Source organism: Montipora foliosa, unplaced genomic scaffold (assembly GCF_036669935.1).
Source record: "Montipora foliosa isolate CH-2021 unplaced genomic scaffold, ASM3666993v2 scaffold_390, whole genome shotgun sequence".
Taxonomy (NCBI): domain Eukaryota; kingdom Metazoa; phylum Cnidaria; class Anthozoa; order Scleractinia; family Acroporidae; genus Montipora; species Montipora foliosa.
In genome coordinates this window covers 812501-827500 of record NW_027179690.1, presented here as the reverse complement: position 1 = coordinate 827500, position 15000 = coordinate 812501, and the positions used below count along the sequence as shown (strand labels likewise).

The window sequence follows — 15000 nt, the reverse complement described above, 5'->3', positions numbered from 1 at the left end:
TGCATAAAAAAAGAATAGGCCTTATCACGGTTTTCGACGCCATCTTGACGGGTAGGCAAAGCGGTCAGAAATTACATTGTTTGTATGGGAATCCGATAGCAAATAACTTCTTTCAAAATTGAATTTTACATAATTTGGGAATTAAAACGTTAAAGTACTAGGTAGAAGATTGTATTCACCAAGTTTAAAGGATGTAGTTCTCCTATAAATCGCTGAGCTATTTTTTTTTTAATTTTCCATACATTTGTCTCTAAATTCTTTGCCCGCGAACCAAAACGTCTACTAGCCAAATTTACAGACAAATGTGTGGAAAATTCAAAAAGTTAACTGAGCGTCTTCTAGCTAAGATTGTGAATACAATCTTCTGCCTAGTATTTTAACGTTGCGATTCAGAAATTGTGAAAATTTCAATTTTGGAAGAAGTTATTTGCTAGCGGATTCCCATACAAACACTGTAATTTCTGACCGCTTTGCCTACCCGTCAAGATGGCGTCGAAAACCGTGATAAAGCTCATGCTATTGGTTGTCGGTTATAAATGTAATTCTTACTGTAAAGTATAATGATTTACAATTATGATTTTGTTAACCGAGGAAACTCGAATTTCATTGTATTGTGGAAACACTACAGTGAAAACAGTTCAGCAAATAACTCGACTCATCTGATTTGCTTATAAAAAAGAAGTATTCACTTGCCATTCTACTGTCTCTTAAATGCTAAATAGAACCTTAATTTAAATTTAGAAAGAAGGAAAGCAAGGATTTCAGTTTATTTTGTTACAGTTTCTGTGGTGGCTTTCTATCGAAAAGATTCGGGCGTTTCCGCATCATTTTAATATCATGAATAGATTGTTCCGAACTCATGGCATGGGAAAAAGAACTAGCGAAATACCTATGGTCTAATTGAAGAGATTTGTTGCAAAAATTCTACAACAGTAGGCCTATCACCAAGGTTTTTGTCAGTGGCTTTTTTTACAAGCACCCGTACCTTCTCATAAAAACCTATTAAACACGACACAGCCTTCAGCATTCTTCCTAATGAGTAAATGTCACTAGCAACGCTGTAACGTCTTTCTTTTTGGGCTTCTGGGGCTAAATAAACCTTTCTTGAACAGCAGGACGAACTTCGTTTTGAGGATGGCAACCCCAACTTGGTGCTTTTACCGAAATCAATAAGAATCGGGTCGTATTTCGCAGAGTCGGACTTTCTTTCCAATACTACATTGCTAGCTTTTATGTCATTGTGAAGGTAGCCTTTTGAATGAACATAGCTCAAGGTAGAAGCTATCTCTATAAACAGTGAAATATAATTTGTTGGATTAAGCACAAACACGAACACGAAGGGTCTAATGGCGGACAGCAGCATGTTTTCGTAGTCCGCCTTATATTCCCCGCTGAATGGGTGATACGGAAAACAAAGGAAAGGAAGGGCAAATAACTTACTATTTCCCAGGTAAAAAAGTGGAAAGAAGCAGTGATAATAGCTCTCCGGAATCCGAGAAGCCGCCTGCAAAATCTGTGAAATTTGCAAAATCCAACATGGCGGAACTAGATGAGATATGGAAAGTTCTAAACAACATCAAGGAAAACACAAACAAACTGCTAGAAGAAAACAAAGTCATTCGTGAACAATACAATGAGCTTCAGAAGTCACTGGAGTTCCATATAAATAAAATGGAGGAGCTAGCGACTGAGAATAAAGATCTCAAGAGAGATGTGAAGTCCTTGAAGGAAACCTTAAGCAAAGCTAACCAAGAGCGGGATCAGTTGTATGCCGACTTGGGGACAGCGATTAATCAAATTGACGATCTCGAACAATACACCCGCAAACACAATTTGGAAATACACGGTATACCGGAGAAAACAGAGGAAAACCTAGCTGAACAAGTTATTAAACTGGCAAATGCTCTCAATGTTACCATTCGAAGCGATAATATCGACATTTGCAACAGAATGTTTACAGGCAGGAACGTAAGCAAACCCAGGCCGATTATTGTTAGATTCAAGTCATATCGCACAAAGAAGGAGTTATATGGAGTTCGCAAAAGTCTAAAGAATCAAAGTATGAGCCAGATTTTTCAAGGTGCTGGCATTGTGTACATTAACGAAAATTTGACAAGAATGCGCCGTCAACTCTTTGCAAAAGTCTGGAAGCGCAAGAAGTCGGAGCAGTGGCACAGTGCTTGGGCAATGGACGGTAAAATCTTTATGAAATTATCAATAGGTGACCATCCAGTTAGAATTTATAGTCAGGAGGATTTAGATAACATTTAAATTTGTTAGTCTTTTTTTTTTCTCTCTCTCTCTCTTCGCTAAAGGTTGTAGCCATAAGAGTTTGGTTAACTCTTAGTCACTCTTTTCGTCCGAACTCGCTTACAATCAAAGTTTGTGGCTTTTTCCTTTTCATTTGCTGTCTTTCAACTCTTAAAATTTGAATCCTAACTTATTCGCGGGGAATTGTGGAGGAGAACACCCAAATTAAACTAACATAAATCTTGGTGTATTACAACAATTTCTCCTCCATACAGCAAGCCTCATAACGGCTTAATCTCTATGTGTACGCTTTTGGTTGTTTTAGTGTGTGTTATGTTCCTTTGTAGTATTTTGGTCTGGCACACCTTTTGGATGAAGCGTATTTGTTTGCGGCATTGCAAGTGTCGGAGCTAAAGTGTACATGTTTTGATGAACCTAAAATGTATTTCTCTTAATATAAGAGGTATAAACAAGGCGATCAAACGCAGAAATTTATTTCGGTGGCTTCACAACGGCAAATATGATGTAATTTTTTTACAAGAAACCTACAGTGATAAAACAATTGAAAACGTTTGGCGTGCGGAATGTCCGCGAACGTCACGGCCAAAACCGCCCGTAAAATGTTTGTGCTGAAATTGTTTAAACCTCCGAACGTAGAAAGGAAACTAGTAGAACAAAATATCTCGACTAAAGCTGTCTATGAATTAGCCTTCAAGGTCACAATGGAAAACAAACTTAGATGCTTTCAATATAAGGTGGTACATAACATTCTACCTACTAACAGCAATCTTTACAAAATGAAATTGAGAACATCTCCGGACTGCGATCGTTGTAGCCACCCTCATGAGAATTTAGTTCACCTTTTATATGAATGGCCCAGTTTTAAAATTTTTGGGCAAAGGGTAATTAGCTGGTGGAACGAAAAGAGATTGGAAAATGTCACCTTAAGTACTTCGGATATTTTGTACGGCTATAAGCCTGAATCAAATATTTTTCAAGGGCTCAATCATTATGTTATTATTGCAAAGTACCACATCTTTCTTTCATGGTTAAATAAGACCTCTCCCAGTTTTGAAATTTTCTGCGTTTTACTTAATGAAAAGATTCTTTGTGAACGTACAATTGCTTTTAAAAATAACACATTGGGAAAATTCAGAGCAAAATGGGGAACACTATGTGCATGAGCTGTGCCAAATATCTTTGTCCCAGGGGATGTGCCACTCCTACTCTTATGTTTCTATTTGTAAAATAATTGTTGGGTATGTGTTAATATTGTAAGTTAAATAAGTAATTGTATTGTTTTGGAGAGTAAATTATGTAAAGTATAGTATTGTAAGTTGCATTTATAATTGCATTGTTTTGCGTAAGTAGTTATCTCTGCTGAAATTTGTAGTTGTATTATTGTTGTAAATTTGGTTAGGAAATGTACAAGCGTAGTATTGTAAAAAGAGTCCTCAGCTAAGAAAATAAAGCAAAAAATAAAAAATAAAAAAAAAAGGGCATAACTACTCCAAACATTGGGAGATTAGCATGATCCCCCAATGCAGTTATAACCCCTGCTTCATGAAGAAGGTTTTTCTTTGCCCTGTCCTGTTCTCCGGCGTTGTTATTGTGTGCCATTTGCTTCACAATGACGGCGATCCCGCGGTAACTTGCTTTGAAGCATTGGCCAAAACTTCCACTACCAAAGGAATGTTGGGTTAGATACTCCAGATGTTCCGGTATCAATTCCTTAAAGTTGCAGTTGAATTCTTCATCTGACATACTCTTCAAATGAATATTTTTCTGACTAACAACGCGTTGAAAGGTTGTCTGTGCCAAAGATGGCTTTGAATGTTGAGTCGGCTTGCGTCTTGCGTTGTCTCCAAACGCCATTTGAAGCATTGTTGCTGATCTTGAACAATTTACATCCAAGAGGGTTGTTAATCGTGGTCGCTTCGCATTATTCACCATTTCTTCTTTAGAATTAGCCTCAAGCATGATAAGTCCGCTTTCGTTGCCTATCTGCATCCAGATTTGGAGAAAGCGATTTCTTGTCTATCATGCTCGTCTCAGCCATATTTGGTCCATCATTCACGCCCAGCAGAACTTCAGTATTAGCAAGCAAAGCCATATTACCCGCATTCTTCTGCTGTCGCTTTCGCTTTCTCCATTCTCTATTTTGTTTTCGTTTCTCCTCGGGAGTATTTTTTCGCGATTTTACTTCCCGTTTATTTGGTATTTCTTGCTGATTGGAGGCTTCAAGGTCCGCCGTCATTTTATTAAAGCATTCCCAAGCAAGAAGAGCGAAATAGTTGAACTTGCATCCGATCTCACGCTCTCGAAAACTTCATTGTTCTCGTGAAAAATGAGAGCTGTCTTATGACTCTTGTTGAAACTTGATGACAAGTATAAACCGGCAAAGAACACACTGCAAAAGCAATTATCTGTCACATCGATGTCAGCAGCAACAGGATTATGATGCCTTACAGGAAAGCTGCCTGGAGCGCTCAAACATTTTCTTAGATAGAAAATATCAAGACAACGTGAACATAGGCGTTATTGCAATATTTCGGCTGGCCAACACCAGCCTTCTTCAGGTTTATTGAATGGATAAATGCTAGTAACAAGATCTTTATATTTACCGGAAATGACATAAAAAGGCTACGTGATGTGTTATAAAAACGGAAATGCATAAAAAAGAGGAGAGAGAATAATACATGATAACAAGATGAAAAAAACAAAAGAAAATTAAAAGGTAGCTAAACTAAATTACATTTCATCTCTTCTGTTAAGGCCTGCAGGCTCCAGTGTTTTTCCTCTGTGTATGAGGACTTAGACTTAAAGTCTAAGAAAATGTATGGGACTCTCCAGGATACTTACAGTGCAGACGATTTGCGTCCCCTCATGTCGGAGTTGCTGGGAGCAACTCTGTCGTTACAAGTTGCTTCCCCTACAGGGACCTACCGGTACTCATATTTGCTCGCAGCAACTCGGAGTTGCTCGGAGAAAAAGTGCCTCAGTAACCAATCTCACTCGAAATGTACTAACGGGACTGTTTACAAAGTTAAAACATCCAAGCTGGGAAATATTGTAAAACCTGGACAACGTCTTTAAAAACTCTTTCTTACTCGCGAAGGCAATGCTCACTTCTATCAAAAATGCTTTTTTCATAGATCGTTTGTGGATTAAGGTAATCACTGCTACGATTATGTGTTGTGTGGTTCGTTTGTTTAAAGATAACTATTTTTCGCAAATATCACATTGTGATAAACGTTTCCTGTTAATTCAGTAAAACGTTTGAAGTATTTGTTGGTGTACCGGTATGCATGGTTTACTGACTTAATAATAGAAAATATACTGCAAAGGTTGGTCAAGACAACGCGAACATAGGCGTTGTTGCAATATTTCGGCTGGCCAACACCAGCCTTCTTCAGGTTTATTGAATGGATAAATGCTTAATAATAACTGAACCGTTCTGCAAATAAAATCTTTTGAGCTACACTGGTCTCGAATGTTTTCCATTTCTTACTTAATTATAATTCAGAACCATTTTTAAGAAATTCTTGTGGGATATTTCGCCTCTTGGATCAAACGCTGCGTGCTCACAATTAAAGTCCATAAGCCTTAGCTTGTCCACACGTGTGGTTAAGGCCTTGTGTTATTGTAATCTCGTACCCAGATCTCCCACGGTCATACGGAACGGAGATCTGGTAAAGTTCGATTTCGAGCATGCTCAGTGCCAGCGGGGCCCGAAATACGGGCTTTTCTATCACTGCGCATGTTCGTACTCTCTGTTGTGATTATGGGTGACGGTTCAACATTTGTTGATCAACAAATGTTGCAGATGTTGTTTAGCAAATGTTAAACAGTGTGTCATGCCATGTTGAATGTTGAAATATGCCGTTCAACACGTTTAACGTTGTTGAGCGATGTTGAACGAAAATTGAGATCAGCTCTATTCCGTTCAACACGTCTGTGCAACATGGTTCAACATTTGTTGAGCAACAAATGTTGCATGATGTTGAACCGTGTGTCATCGGCTTAAATGGCCAAAATACTAAACATTACTACCACCAACCACAAGAATCCATGTGGAATTTGTTCCAGACCTGTGTACAGGAATGATAAGCTGTTCATGTTGTCCTTCAGCAGCATGATTAAAAAAAATGTATAAAACTGTTCTATTGAGGCCTTAAACTGCTGTTTAAAAGTAAAAACTAAAATCCAAGCTTTCGCCGATCAACGGCATCATCGGGGATAAGAAAATATTCCGGGCGCGCTATATATATGCAAAAGAAGGTGTAGGATGAAATGTGTAAAAGATGTGACATATGTATGAAAGCTCTAGAAATTAACTGAGTAGAATACAAAGCTCTATTGATGGAGTGTCTCTAAACAAAGGACCTCTAAAAGCGCTTAGGAATCGTTTCTAAAATAGAATATTAAAATAGAAGGTCTGCGAATTCAGTACATTCTTCTCGGGAATTGAGTGTGGGCTTGTACTTCCTAATGTAAAATGCTTCATAGAGGCGTAGATTAGCGGGGTGGTTTTCGCTCATAATAATCTTGACATCAATGCCTTTGTAGTCTTCGTTCTGGCAGGAATAGATGTATTTTTAACAGAGGAGTTTTCGTTATTGATATGTTCTCTTACGCGGTCGTGGATGAAGCGTGTAGTGCTACCAATATATTGTTGATGGCAGCTAGTCCACTGCATTTCTTCGTAAACATAATCCGGTGTTAGAGATAGGGCATTTGTCTCTAGTGCATTTGCGCTCCGTGGAGGTGTGGGATAGGGCTTGTCTGAGCGTGTAGGATTTGAGGGCAATGCGTACTGGGATGTTGTTTTCTTTTCTAAAAATGTTAGTGATCCTGTGATTGAGTCGTTCAGAGATGTAAGGGATCTTAAAGCCGATGACACACGGTTCAACACCCTGCAACATTTGTTGTTCAACAAATGTTGAACCATGTTGCACAGAAGTGTTGAACGGAATAGAGCTGATCTCAATTTTCGTTCAACATCGTTCAACAACGTTCAACGTGTTGAACGGCATATTTCAACATTCAACATGGCATGACACACTGTTTAACATTTGTTAAACAACAGCTGCAATATTTGTTGATCAACAAATATTGAACCGTGTATCACCGGGTTAAGATATGACCATTCTGTGTTGCCAGGTTGGGGGTTTCGTTGAGGATTTTGTGGGCGTTTTGTCCGCTCTATACTGTTTTCTGGATAACCGTTGAGGCAAAGGATGTCATCGAATGTGTTTAGGTGTTGTTTTTCAGATATATTTGAGGGGCATCTGTCTCTGATGCGTTTTCGCTCCTTGCGAATAAATTTGAGTTTGGATTTAGTTGGCATAGCTGATTGATGGTGGACCGTCAAATAGTGGTTTCTTGGCTGGCTTTTTGTAGAATTCAAAAGAGCTGTTGCCATCCTTGGATATGACGACTTTGAAATCGAGTAATGACAATGACAGGCCACTCGATGTTATTTCTGGTTTTTCAATTTCGAATTTCAAATTAGGGTCCACATTATTTATTACGTCGTAGAAGTGGTCATCTGTTTCTTCGTTAGTTGTTTGGAGATAGATATCGTCGACATATCTCTTGTAAGGGTTTATCATTAGGTGCGAGGAGAGAGCGATGGTTTCAAGTTTGTCTATAAACAGGATGGCCAGTATGCCTGAAATGCTGGAACCCATGGGTAGGCCGTCTCTTTGGCGAAAAACTTGATCTCTGAAGAAAAAATACATGTTGTTTAGCGTGACTTGGAGGAGGTCTGAGACGTCTTGTCTGGAGAGGTGGAGTACTGGGTTTAGGATTCTATCTGTAGCGTTGGTGATGGCTTCCTGTATAGGAATTGTGGTGTATTGGGATATCACATCAAGGCTGCATGGATAAGGTAACGCTTTGTTTGTTGTAAGATCGCCAGTCTGAATACATCTAATGAGTTCGAAACTGTTTTGTAAATGGGTTGGGACATTTTTTAGCATCGGTTTAAGGGCGTTGGGTGGCGTTGGGTGAGGCCATTGATATTGGATACGATAGGTCGTATTTTGATGTCGGGGCTTGCTTTTTGTGTCTTGATGAGATGGTATAGACGTAGAATCTGGGCAGATCCGTGTTTGACCAGAGCAAGCTCTTTTGGACAGAGGGAGAGAATTCATTTTGTAGGCAGATCTTCTTCCAGGCTGTGTTAACTTTATTTTCAACTGTCTTGGCTGACAGCCGTGGCAATTTTTCGTAGGTGTTCGCGTCAGTAAGGTGATCAAGGGCGACCCGTGTGTAAGTGTCTTGTTGTATAACGTTTAACATGTTTTTCGGTTCATTATCGATATTTCACGTGTTCCACAGATCTCGGCGGTCCAGGTCGCGATCGCGATCTCCAAAACATCAGTCCTCAGAGTATCACTCTCGCCGAATCAACAGATTGCATGGGAGAAGAAGGTATAGTATTCACATTGTCTGCTTTTTATTTGTTTGACATGATTTCTGGACCGTTACAACTTAAAAAAAGTGGGATGGTTTAAATCTCTTAGATTTACAATAAGATACAGAGGGGGAATTTGTTGTCTCTTCTTTTCACAAACTGGAAAGTGGCAAAAGAGCTAGAAGAGTTAAAATTTTTATACCAACTTACTGACCATAACCAGGAATTAAACTGTAGGAATCGAAAAAGTTCTAATCCTGGTGTTGGGCTGATTACATGTGATAATGTAATGTTTTCTTTTCTTACCTGACATACAGTAGGAACTCGAGTCATGCCTCTTTACGTTATACATTAAAACGGTTCTAAGTTATTGGGGCCAGCTACCGAAAGAGAAACTCTTAAGGAGGCTTGAAAGGGGTTTTAGCCGAGCGCGCGCCCGTAAACAACACACACCATCTCTATAAAAAGGAAGTTTCGTAACTTTAGTCGCTTATATTTCCGCCTCCGCTCGGTAGATTTTTTTCATTTTTTTCGGTAAGAACTAAGATCAATTGACTGCGTACATAGTCCGAGTTTTAAAAAATTCTGTAGGCAGGAAAAAAATTAAGAAAGCAATAATCAAAAAGTAGTTTTATTCTTAATCTTGCCTACAGGATTTTTTAAAACTGAAATAGTTTGAAGATCGTTCCTGGTAACTTATAACATAGACGTTTGAGAAGATTTCATCGACCTGTTTTTTAAATTAGACAAAATATGTCGATTTTAGGGGCTCAATTGAATGCATCATATGGTTGCTATGGTAACAGGTTCTCTGAAATAAATGTCATGTAATGAATCTAATGATGTTTCTTTTATTTCTGTGCCAAAGTTTATAGAGATACGATGAACCAAACATAATTTAGAAAAGAATACGCAGAACTTTTCTCGGGAAAACGAAACTACTTCGAACCATCTTAAAATTTATACTGAAAGTGGTACAATGGTAAAAAGGCAAGGCTTACCGTTATTGAATAATCTGTCGGTACGAGACTAATATAAGATCCTTCTCTTTGCATTAGGTCCTCTTCATCGTCCACCTCTCACAGCTCTTCTACAAAGAGAAGGTAATTACATGCCTCACTTAGATTTATTATGTATTAGCCATGACGTAGAAAATTACAGTACAGTACGTTACAAGACTTTATTAACGTGGTAATGATCTTTATATTTTATCTTTTGTGCACCTTTTAAACTTACGGCATATGTAGGTTCCAATTGATTTTCTGGAACTCGGTAATAAATATCCTAAATGTATAAATGAATTTAACTATTATGTACGTACATACAGTACATGCCAATTCGCCAGTTTATTTCTGCGTGCATTTGGGACAGGATGGACATAAGGGGAAGAAAGAGGGAGAGGAAGACTGTAGTACAAACGTCGATGGAGCAGTTTGCTGTTCGCAAGAATGAACAGTCGACGGGTCTCAGGTATGAAATAGACACTACGTTTAAGCATCTACGTGGTATTGAAGCATTTCTTCTTTGAAATCATGGATGGATTATTTAAAAGCGAGCGATCGATATCTCGATATCGATCGATATTACTTCTGAACAGCAAATTAGGACTTTAGTACACTTGGATGCTACGGTTGGTAACTAAAAAATAAGCTTTAGGTTTAAATATGTTATTATTTTTCAAACGGACGTAAACATAGCAGAGTAACAATAACTCTCAAAAAAGAAACGACAGTTTTCAATTTACAATACAGGTTTCGACATACTCATGTCATCTTCAGTCGCAAATGAGCTTTTTTAACGGTTGTACATTTGAATTTATATCTGTTGTCGATCGATTTTCCCTCTCAAAGGTTACAGCTATGTATTATTATGACGGCTTTGACGTGATGTGCCTGAAATCAGATGAAGATCTGCGTGTCTGCCTCGGCTACTTTAAACGCTGCTCTTTAATGTATCGAGACTGGATAGGATTTTGCTCCCTTTACGTCCTCCTGATGCAAATTTGAATGGATCGTTAACAAGCCAGACTGATAATGAAGTGAAAATATCAATGAGCTTCTCTGAGCTCGTCTACTGCATAATGGAGAGCTATTCTACTGCAATTCTTTTTCAAACCATGGACTCCACAGAAGAAAAGATCTTACGGTTGGCGCTTAGAGTTCACAGCAAGTACGGAAATCAGTTTACTGTCGTGAAAGAGGATGTAGTGCTTTGTTGTTCATGCAACAAATCAGTTAAATTGAACAAGCAACAACAAATAGCAAACGTTGATGAACGTGTCAAGAGGAACTGACAATGCTCCAAGGAAAAAGATTTGTTCGGGATGTATTTGTGGGCAATGGGAGCTCACGTTGCAAAGCTGAAAGGGAAACTTCGTTTATTGACGGAAAGAATATCTGACCAGGAGAATAAGGCAATCCGAAAGGCCATATTTGAACTGAACAGCATTCCACAGGACATTATGTTCAAGCTTGAAAGTATTGAAACATTGGTTTCGGAAAGTGCAACTACAGAGGGTGAAATCTATCTAGAATTACTGGATGATGTTAAGAGGTACATTAAACCTCGGAATTCCTATCAAGAATTGAGGAATTCTGCTGACAATAAGAAACGGGTTGAAGTCAACATTTTAATGGGAGGCATAGATGAAGCATCCGCTCTTCTGTTCTTTACCACAATCTCGGAAGCCCTCAATAAAGATCATGCGCGTGTTCTACCAAGAGACTCACTCATTCCTTTGGGAGTCTTTAAATAAGGGAAGATTGACCAATTTCTTTGAGAAATACAAGACTTTGACAAAATTTCAAGAGATATTAAAGTTTAAATTTGGCAAGTCTTGCAGGAACCCGTCAGTTATCCTCGGCATCACTAAAACAGAGGAGAAGCTAGTCTTCTCTGATTCCCATGACCATTCAGTAACGACGGCAACGTTATTCACTCACTGGAAGGAAGCCAGCCAGGGATGCAAGATGGTCCGCTTTCATTCGCCATCAGCGCTTGCGTCATATGGAGAATCTATATTTGTCTGTGACACGAGCAATCAAGCTGTCAGACTAATTTCAAACTTAATAAGCTATAAACTTCTCGGAGAGAAATTGGGGCCATTTGTTTAACTCTTTCAGCTTGGAGAAGAACTATCAAAGAAGCCAAGCGTCCAATCAAGTTTGGAAGACGGTTTGAACATTCTTAAAGAAGCGGCCGATGTCATGAAAGACATAGAGAGGGAGGCATATTTTCGAACAGGACGAAGGTGTCCTCAGGGCCCTGATCTAGCATTGTCAAAACGTACAAGGGACGCTTTTAAAACGCTTCATTCGTCATTTGAGAAAACGAAGTCGTTCTTCTCTGAAAACGATTTGCAGCATATTGCACAGGATATCTCTTTTCCAAGTTTCACGACACTACATGTGGAACATTTCTTCGCGGGAATGAGAACCCCAAGTCGTCACACTCCAGACATGCATGATTATGGCAGCCGCAGGCCAAGCTGTATTGTTGAATCTATACAGAAGGTTAAACCTCCTTCCTTTTCAATGTATACCGGACCCCAAAGTCACTACACGGAGCCTGAGTGGCTTTATGACCGTGCAAAGCTCGGGGAAGAACATTTTAGGCCAGAGGATAGTATTAATGAGAAGGACGATTTGCGTGAAGAAGCAAGGGAACTGAGGCTCTTTGCTAAAGAATTTGGACAAGGCGTGCGATAGCAAAGAGTAAGAGACAAGACGAAAGAAAAGGCAGGAACTCTCCCTCTGGCCCTAAGCATGATCCGAAGAGTTCGAACAAGTCAAACTAAAAATGCTGTTGACATGTTCGAAGAGCTGCAAGCCTTAGACGCAGGACAACCTGAAAGAGCACAGATTGAAACTCGTCCAGTTCGTTTTGCAAAGGGAGATGCAGTTGCCCTAAAACACAACTGGAAACTCTATTTGGAGCCCTTTTTCCTAGCTATTCTTCGGGAGGACCTTCATCGCAGCAATGATGGTATCTTTGAGCGCATCATGCATATTAACTGGCTTGAGCCGTCAGACGAAGATCCGTTAGTATACACTGCCCGGGATTTTTTCTGAGCTTGTTAAAACACAAATCGTGTCACTCTCCTACCGGATCTACTGCGTCCAGCTTCGAAACGCGTCGGTTGATCATCATCGTCTTCACGGTTATCACCATCACTGCCTACATGTAGGCAATGAAGACAACCACAACCCACCTCAGAGTATTTTACATAATGCAACGTTGGTTCAGGATGGTGAGAAATTTCTCCTAAGTCGAAACGAGGAGCAACGCCTGAAAAACTTGGCTAACGGGTCCGACGAGGATGATTATGAGAGCAGTTGCGAGGAGGAAAGTGATGGTGACAACCGTGAAGACGATGATGATCAACCGACGCGTTTCGAAGCTGGACGCAGTAGATCCGGTAGGAGAGTGACACGGTTTGTGTTTTAACAAGCTCAGAAAAAAACCCGGGCCTTTCCAGAGTCAAATTTCAATAGATTTCTTACAAAGAAGGCAATGTAGAGTCACGCGTTGAAGACCTCGCGGGATCTATTTCAGATATCTGGAATCCGAGAATAGCGAATACAGTAGTGCAAATAGATAATAAAAGAAAGCCAGGTCGTATGCTTATGAAATTTGTTTGAAGCATGACCAAGTTTGAAGCATGACCAAACGATGCTTTTTTAAACGAATGGTCAAGAAAGGTTACTGCGATAAATACGTTTTATTCCAATCTTGGTTATGAAAATGAACTTTTTGAAAAGTTAATGAGGCTAATATTAACGTCAATTTCAAGTCTTCTTTTTTTGTCAGGCGGATGGAATCGAAAGGTATCAGATCTTTCCGGAAAATTTGTTACCCTGTGTCTAAAAAAGTTTAGGAATTGTACAGTATCGCACTAGTTTGTTTTGAATTTAGGGAAATTAACTTTATAGTTAAATTTGAGCAAAATCAAGAATGTTTACACGTGTCAACGAAGTGTCGGACCCTTCGATGATGATTGTGAAAGGTTATATTCTACAATGGTAAAGACGAACAAAAGAAGTGGAGATCGAGTTAATTCAGGTAGGATCCTATTAAATGCTTTGGTTCATTATAATATGGTGAAAGAAATGTGAAGTAGCATATTTTTATAGTCTAATAATGTCGCATTGGCGCAACGAAGAGAACATGCCCCGGGATCAACAAAATTTTGCGGGATCTGGGATCAAAATTCTCATTACTTTTGGAATCAGGAATCAAAAATTTGGGTAAAATTCCGGGATCAGCGATGAAAAAATATACCTCGTTACGACCCTGCCTTTTACGCGACTTGTGTCGTCTATGGAACATGTTCAGCGATTTTTAATATCCTGAAAAGCAAAAACATATCATCAAAAAGAAACCTACTATGTGAAAACACAGAGGTTTAGCCTAAAAAACGGTTAGAAATTGTAAAAACGACAAGGAAAGGCAAACAACCTACCGAAAGTTTTGTTTTATCAACGGAGTTGATAATGTAAATTGGCCACCGTACAGAGATTCTAAAAGCTGACGTTTCGAGCGTTAGCCCTTCGTCAGAGCGAATCGAGGGATTATGGGTTACGTGTAGTTTTTATAGTAGAGTAGGAGCTACGCTATTGGTGGTAACATGGCAACGTGAAAAATAGGAATATATTAGTTAAATGAAAAGCGTTCGTTAATAACGTGAGGATTAAGGGTGCCGATTTGAAAGATGAATTTTTGTTCCAGATTCTTGCGGCTTTCCGTCGTACCTAGATGTAGGGAAAGGCCGCAGATAGCCATGTGTTTTTTGGAGTGGTTAGGCAGATTAAAATGGCGAGCGACTGGCTTAGATGCATCTTTGTCATTCTTCTCAACATCGCGAAGGTGTTCGCGGAATCGGTCACCTAGTCGTCTACCTGTCTCACCAATGTATAATTTATTGCATAACGTACAGGTTATGCAATAAATGACATTTGCGGAGGTACATGTGAAACGATCGGTGATCTTAACAGATCGCTTAGGTCCCGATATCTTGCTAGTGTTAACAATGAAAAGACAAGTTTTGCATCGTGAGCGCGCGCATTTGAAAGTGCCGGTTTGCTCGTTAGTCCACAGATTTCTAACAGGAGACCCAAGACTACGATGCCAAGCTTGAAGAAACTCACCAAGGAGCTACGCCAGGAAATCGTAAGTTATCTTTTTCCTTTTCCCACACTTAGCAGTAACTTAGCTTTCCGTTTAGCCACTCTCATTTTCGCCAAAACTAGGTTTTGTAGTCACATCAACTTCATCGGCCGTTGCCTAAATTCTAAAGTCATTCCTAAAGGTTTTCGTTCGAACTTTCATGC

At 39.4% G+C, this 15000-nt stretch overlaps 3 protein-coding genes across 3 annotated transcripts in view; all 3 read left to right on the top strand.

Annotated features, from left to right (window-relative positions):
• Nucleotides 1–15000, top strand: part of LOC137987773 (uncharacterized) — a 144078-nt gene that overhangs the window by 72805 nt on the left and 56273 nt on the right. The window lies entirely within an intron of this gene.
• Nucleotides 1396–2271, top strand: LOC137987806 (uncharacterized protein PF3D7_1120000-like). Its single transcript, XM_068833886.1, has one exon. It carries the CDS (start codon nucleotides 1396–1398, stop codon nucleotides 2269–2271), a length of 876 nt encoding a protein of 291 aa, XP_068689987.1.
• LOC137987775 (uncharacterized) lies at nucleotides 12380–13117 on the top strand. Its single transcript, XM_068833855.1, has 2 exons — nucleotides 12380–12722; nucleotides 12853–13117. The coding sequence occupies exons 1-2, from the start codon at nucleotides 12436–12438 to the stop codon at nucleotides 13115–13117; spliced, it is 552 nt and encodes a 183-aa protein (XP_068689956.1). The 5' UTR covers nucleotides 12380–12435.

What these genes read in the sequence shown, in the direction of transcription:
- LOC137987806 (XM_068833886.1), top strand. Translation starts at nt 1,396, where the DNA reads ATGGGTGATACGGAAAACAAAGGAAAGGAAGGGCAAATAACTTACTAT.
- LOC137987775 (XM_068833855.1), top strand. Translation starts at nt 12,436, where the DNA reads ATGATCCGAAGAGTTCGAACAAGTCAAACTAAAAATGCTGTTGACATG. An exon ending in GAAGATCCGTTAGTATACAC is followed by an intron (nt 12,723 to 12,852) that starts TGCCCGGGATTT and finishes TCACTGCCTACA; the next exon opens with TGTAGGCAATGAAGACAACC.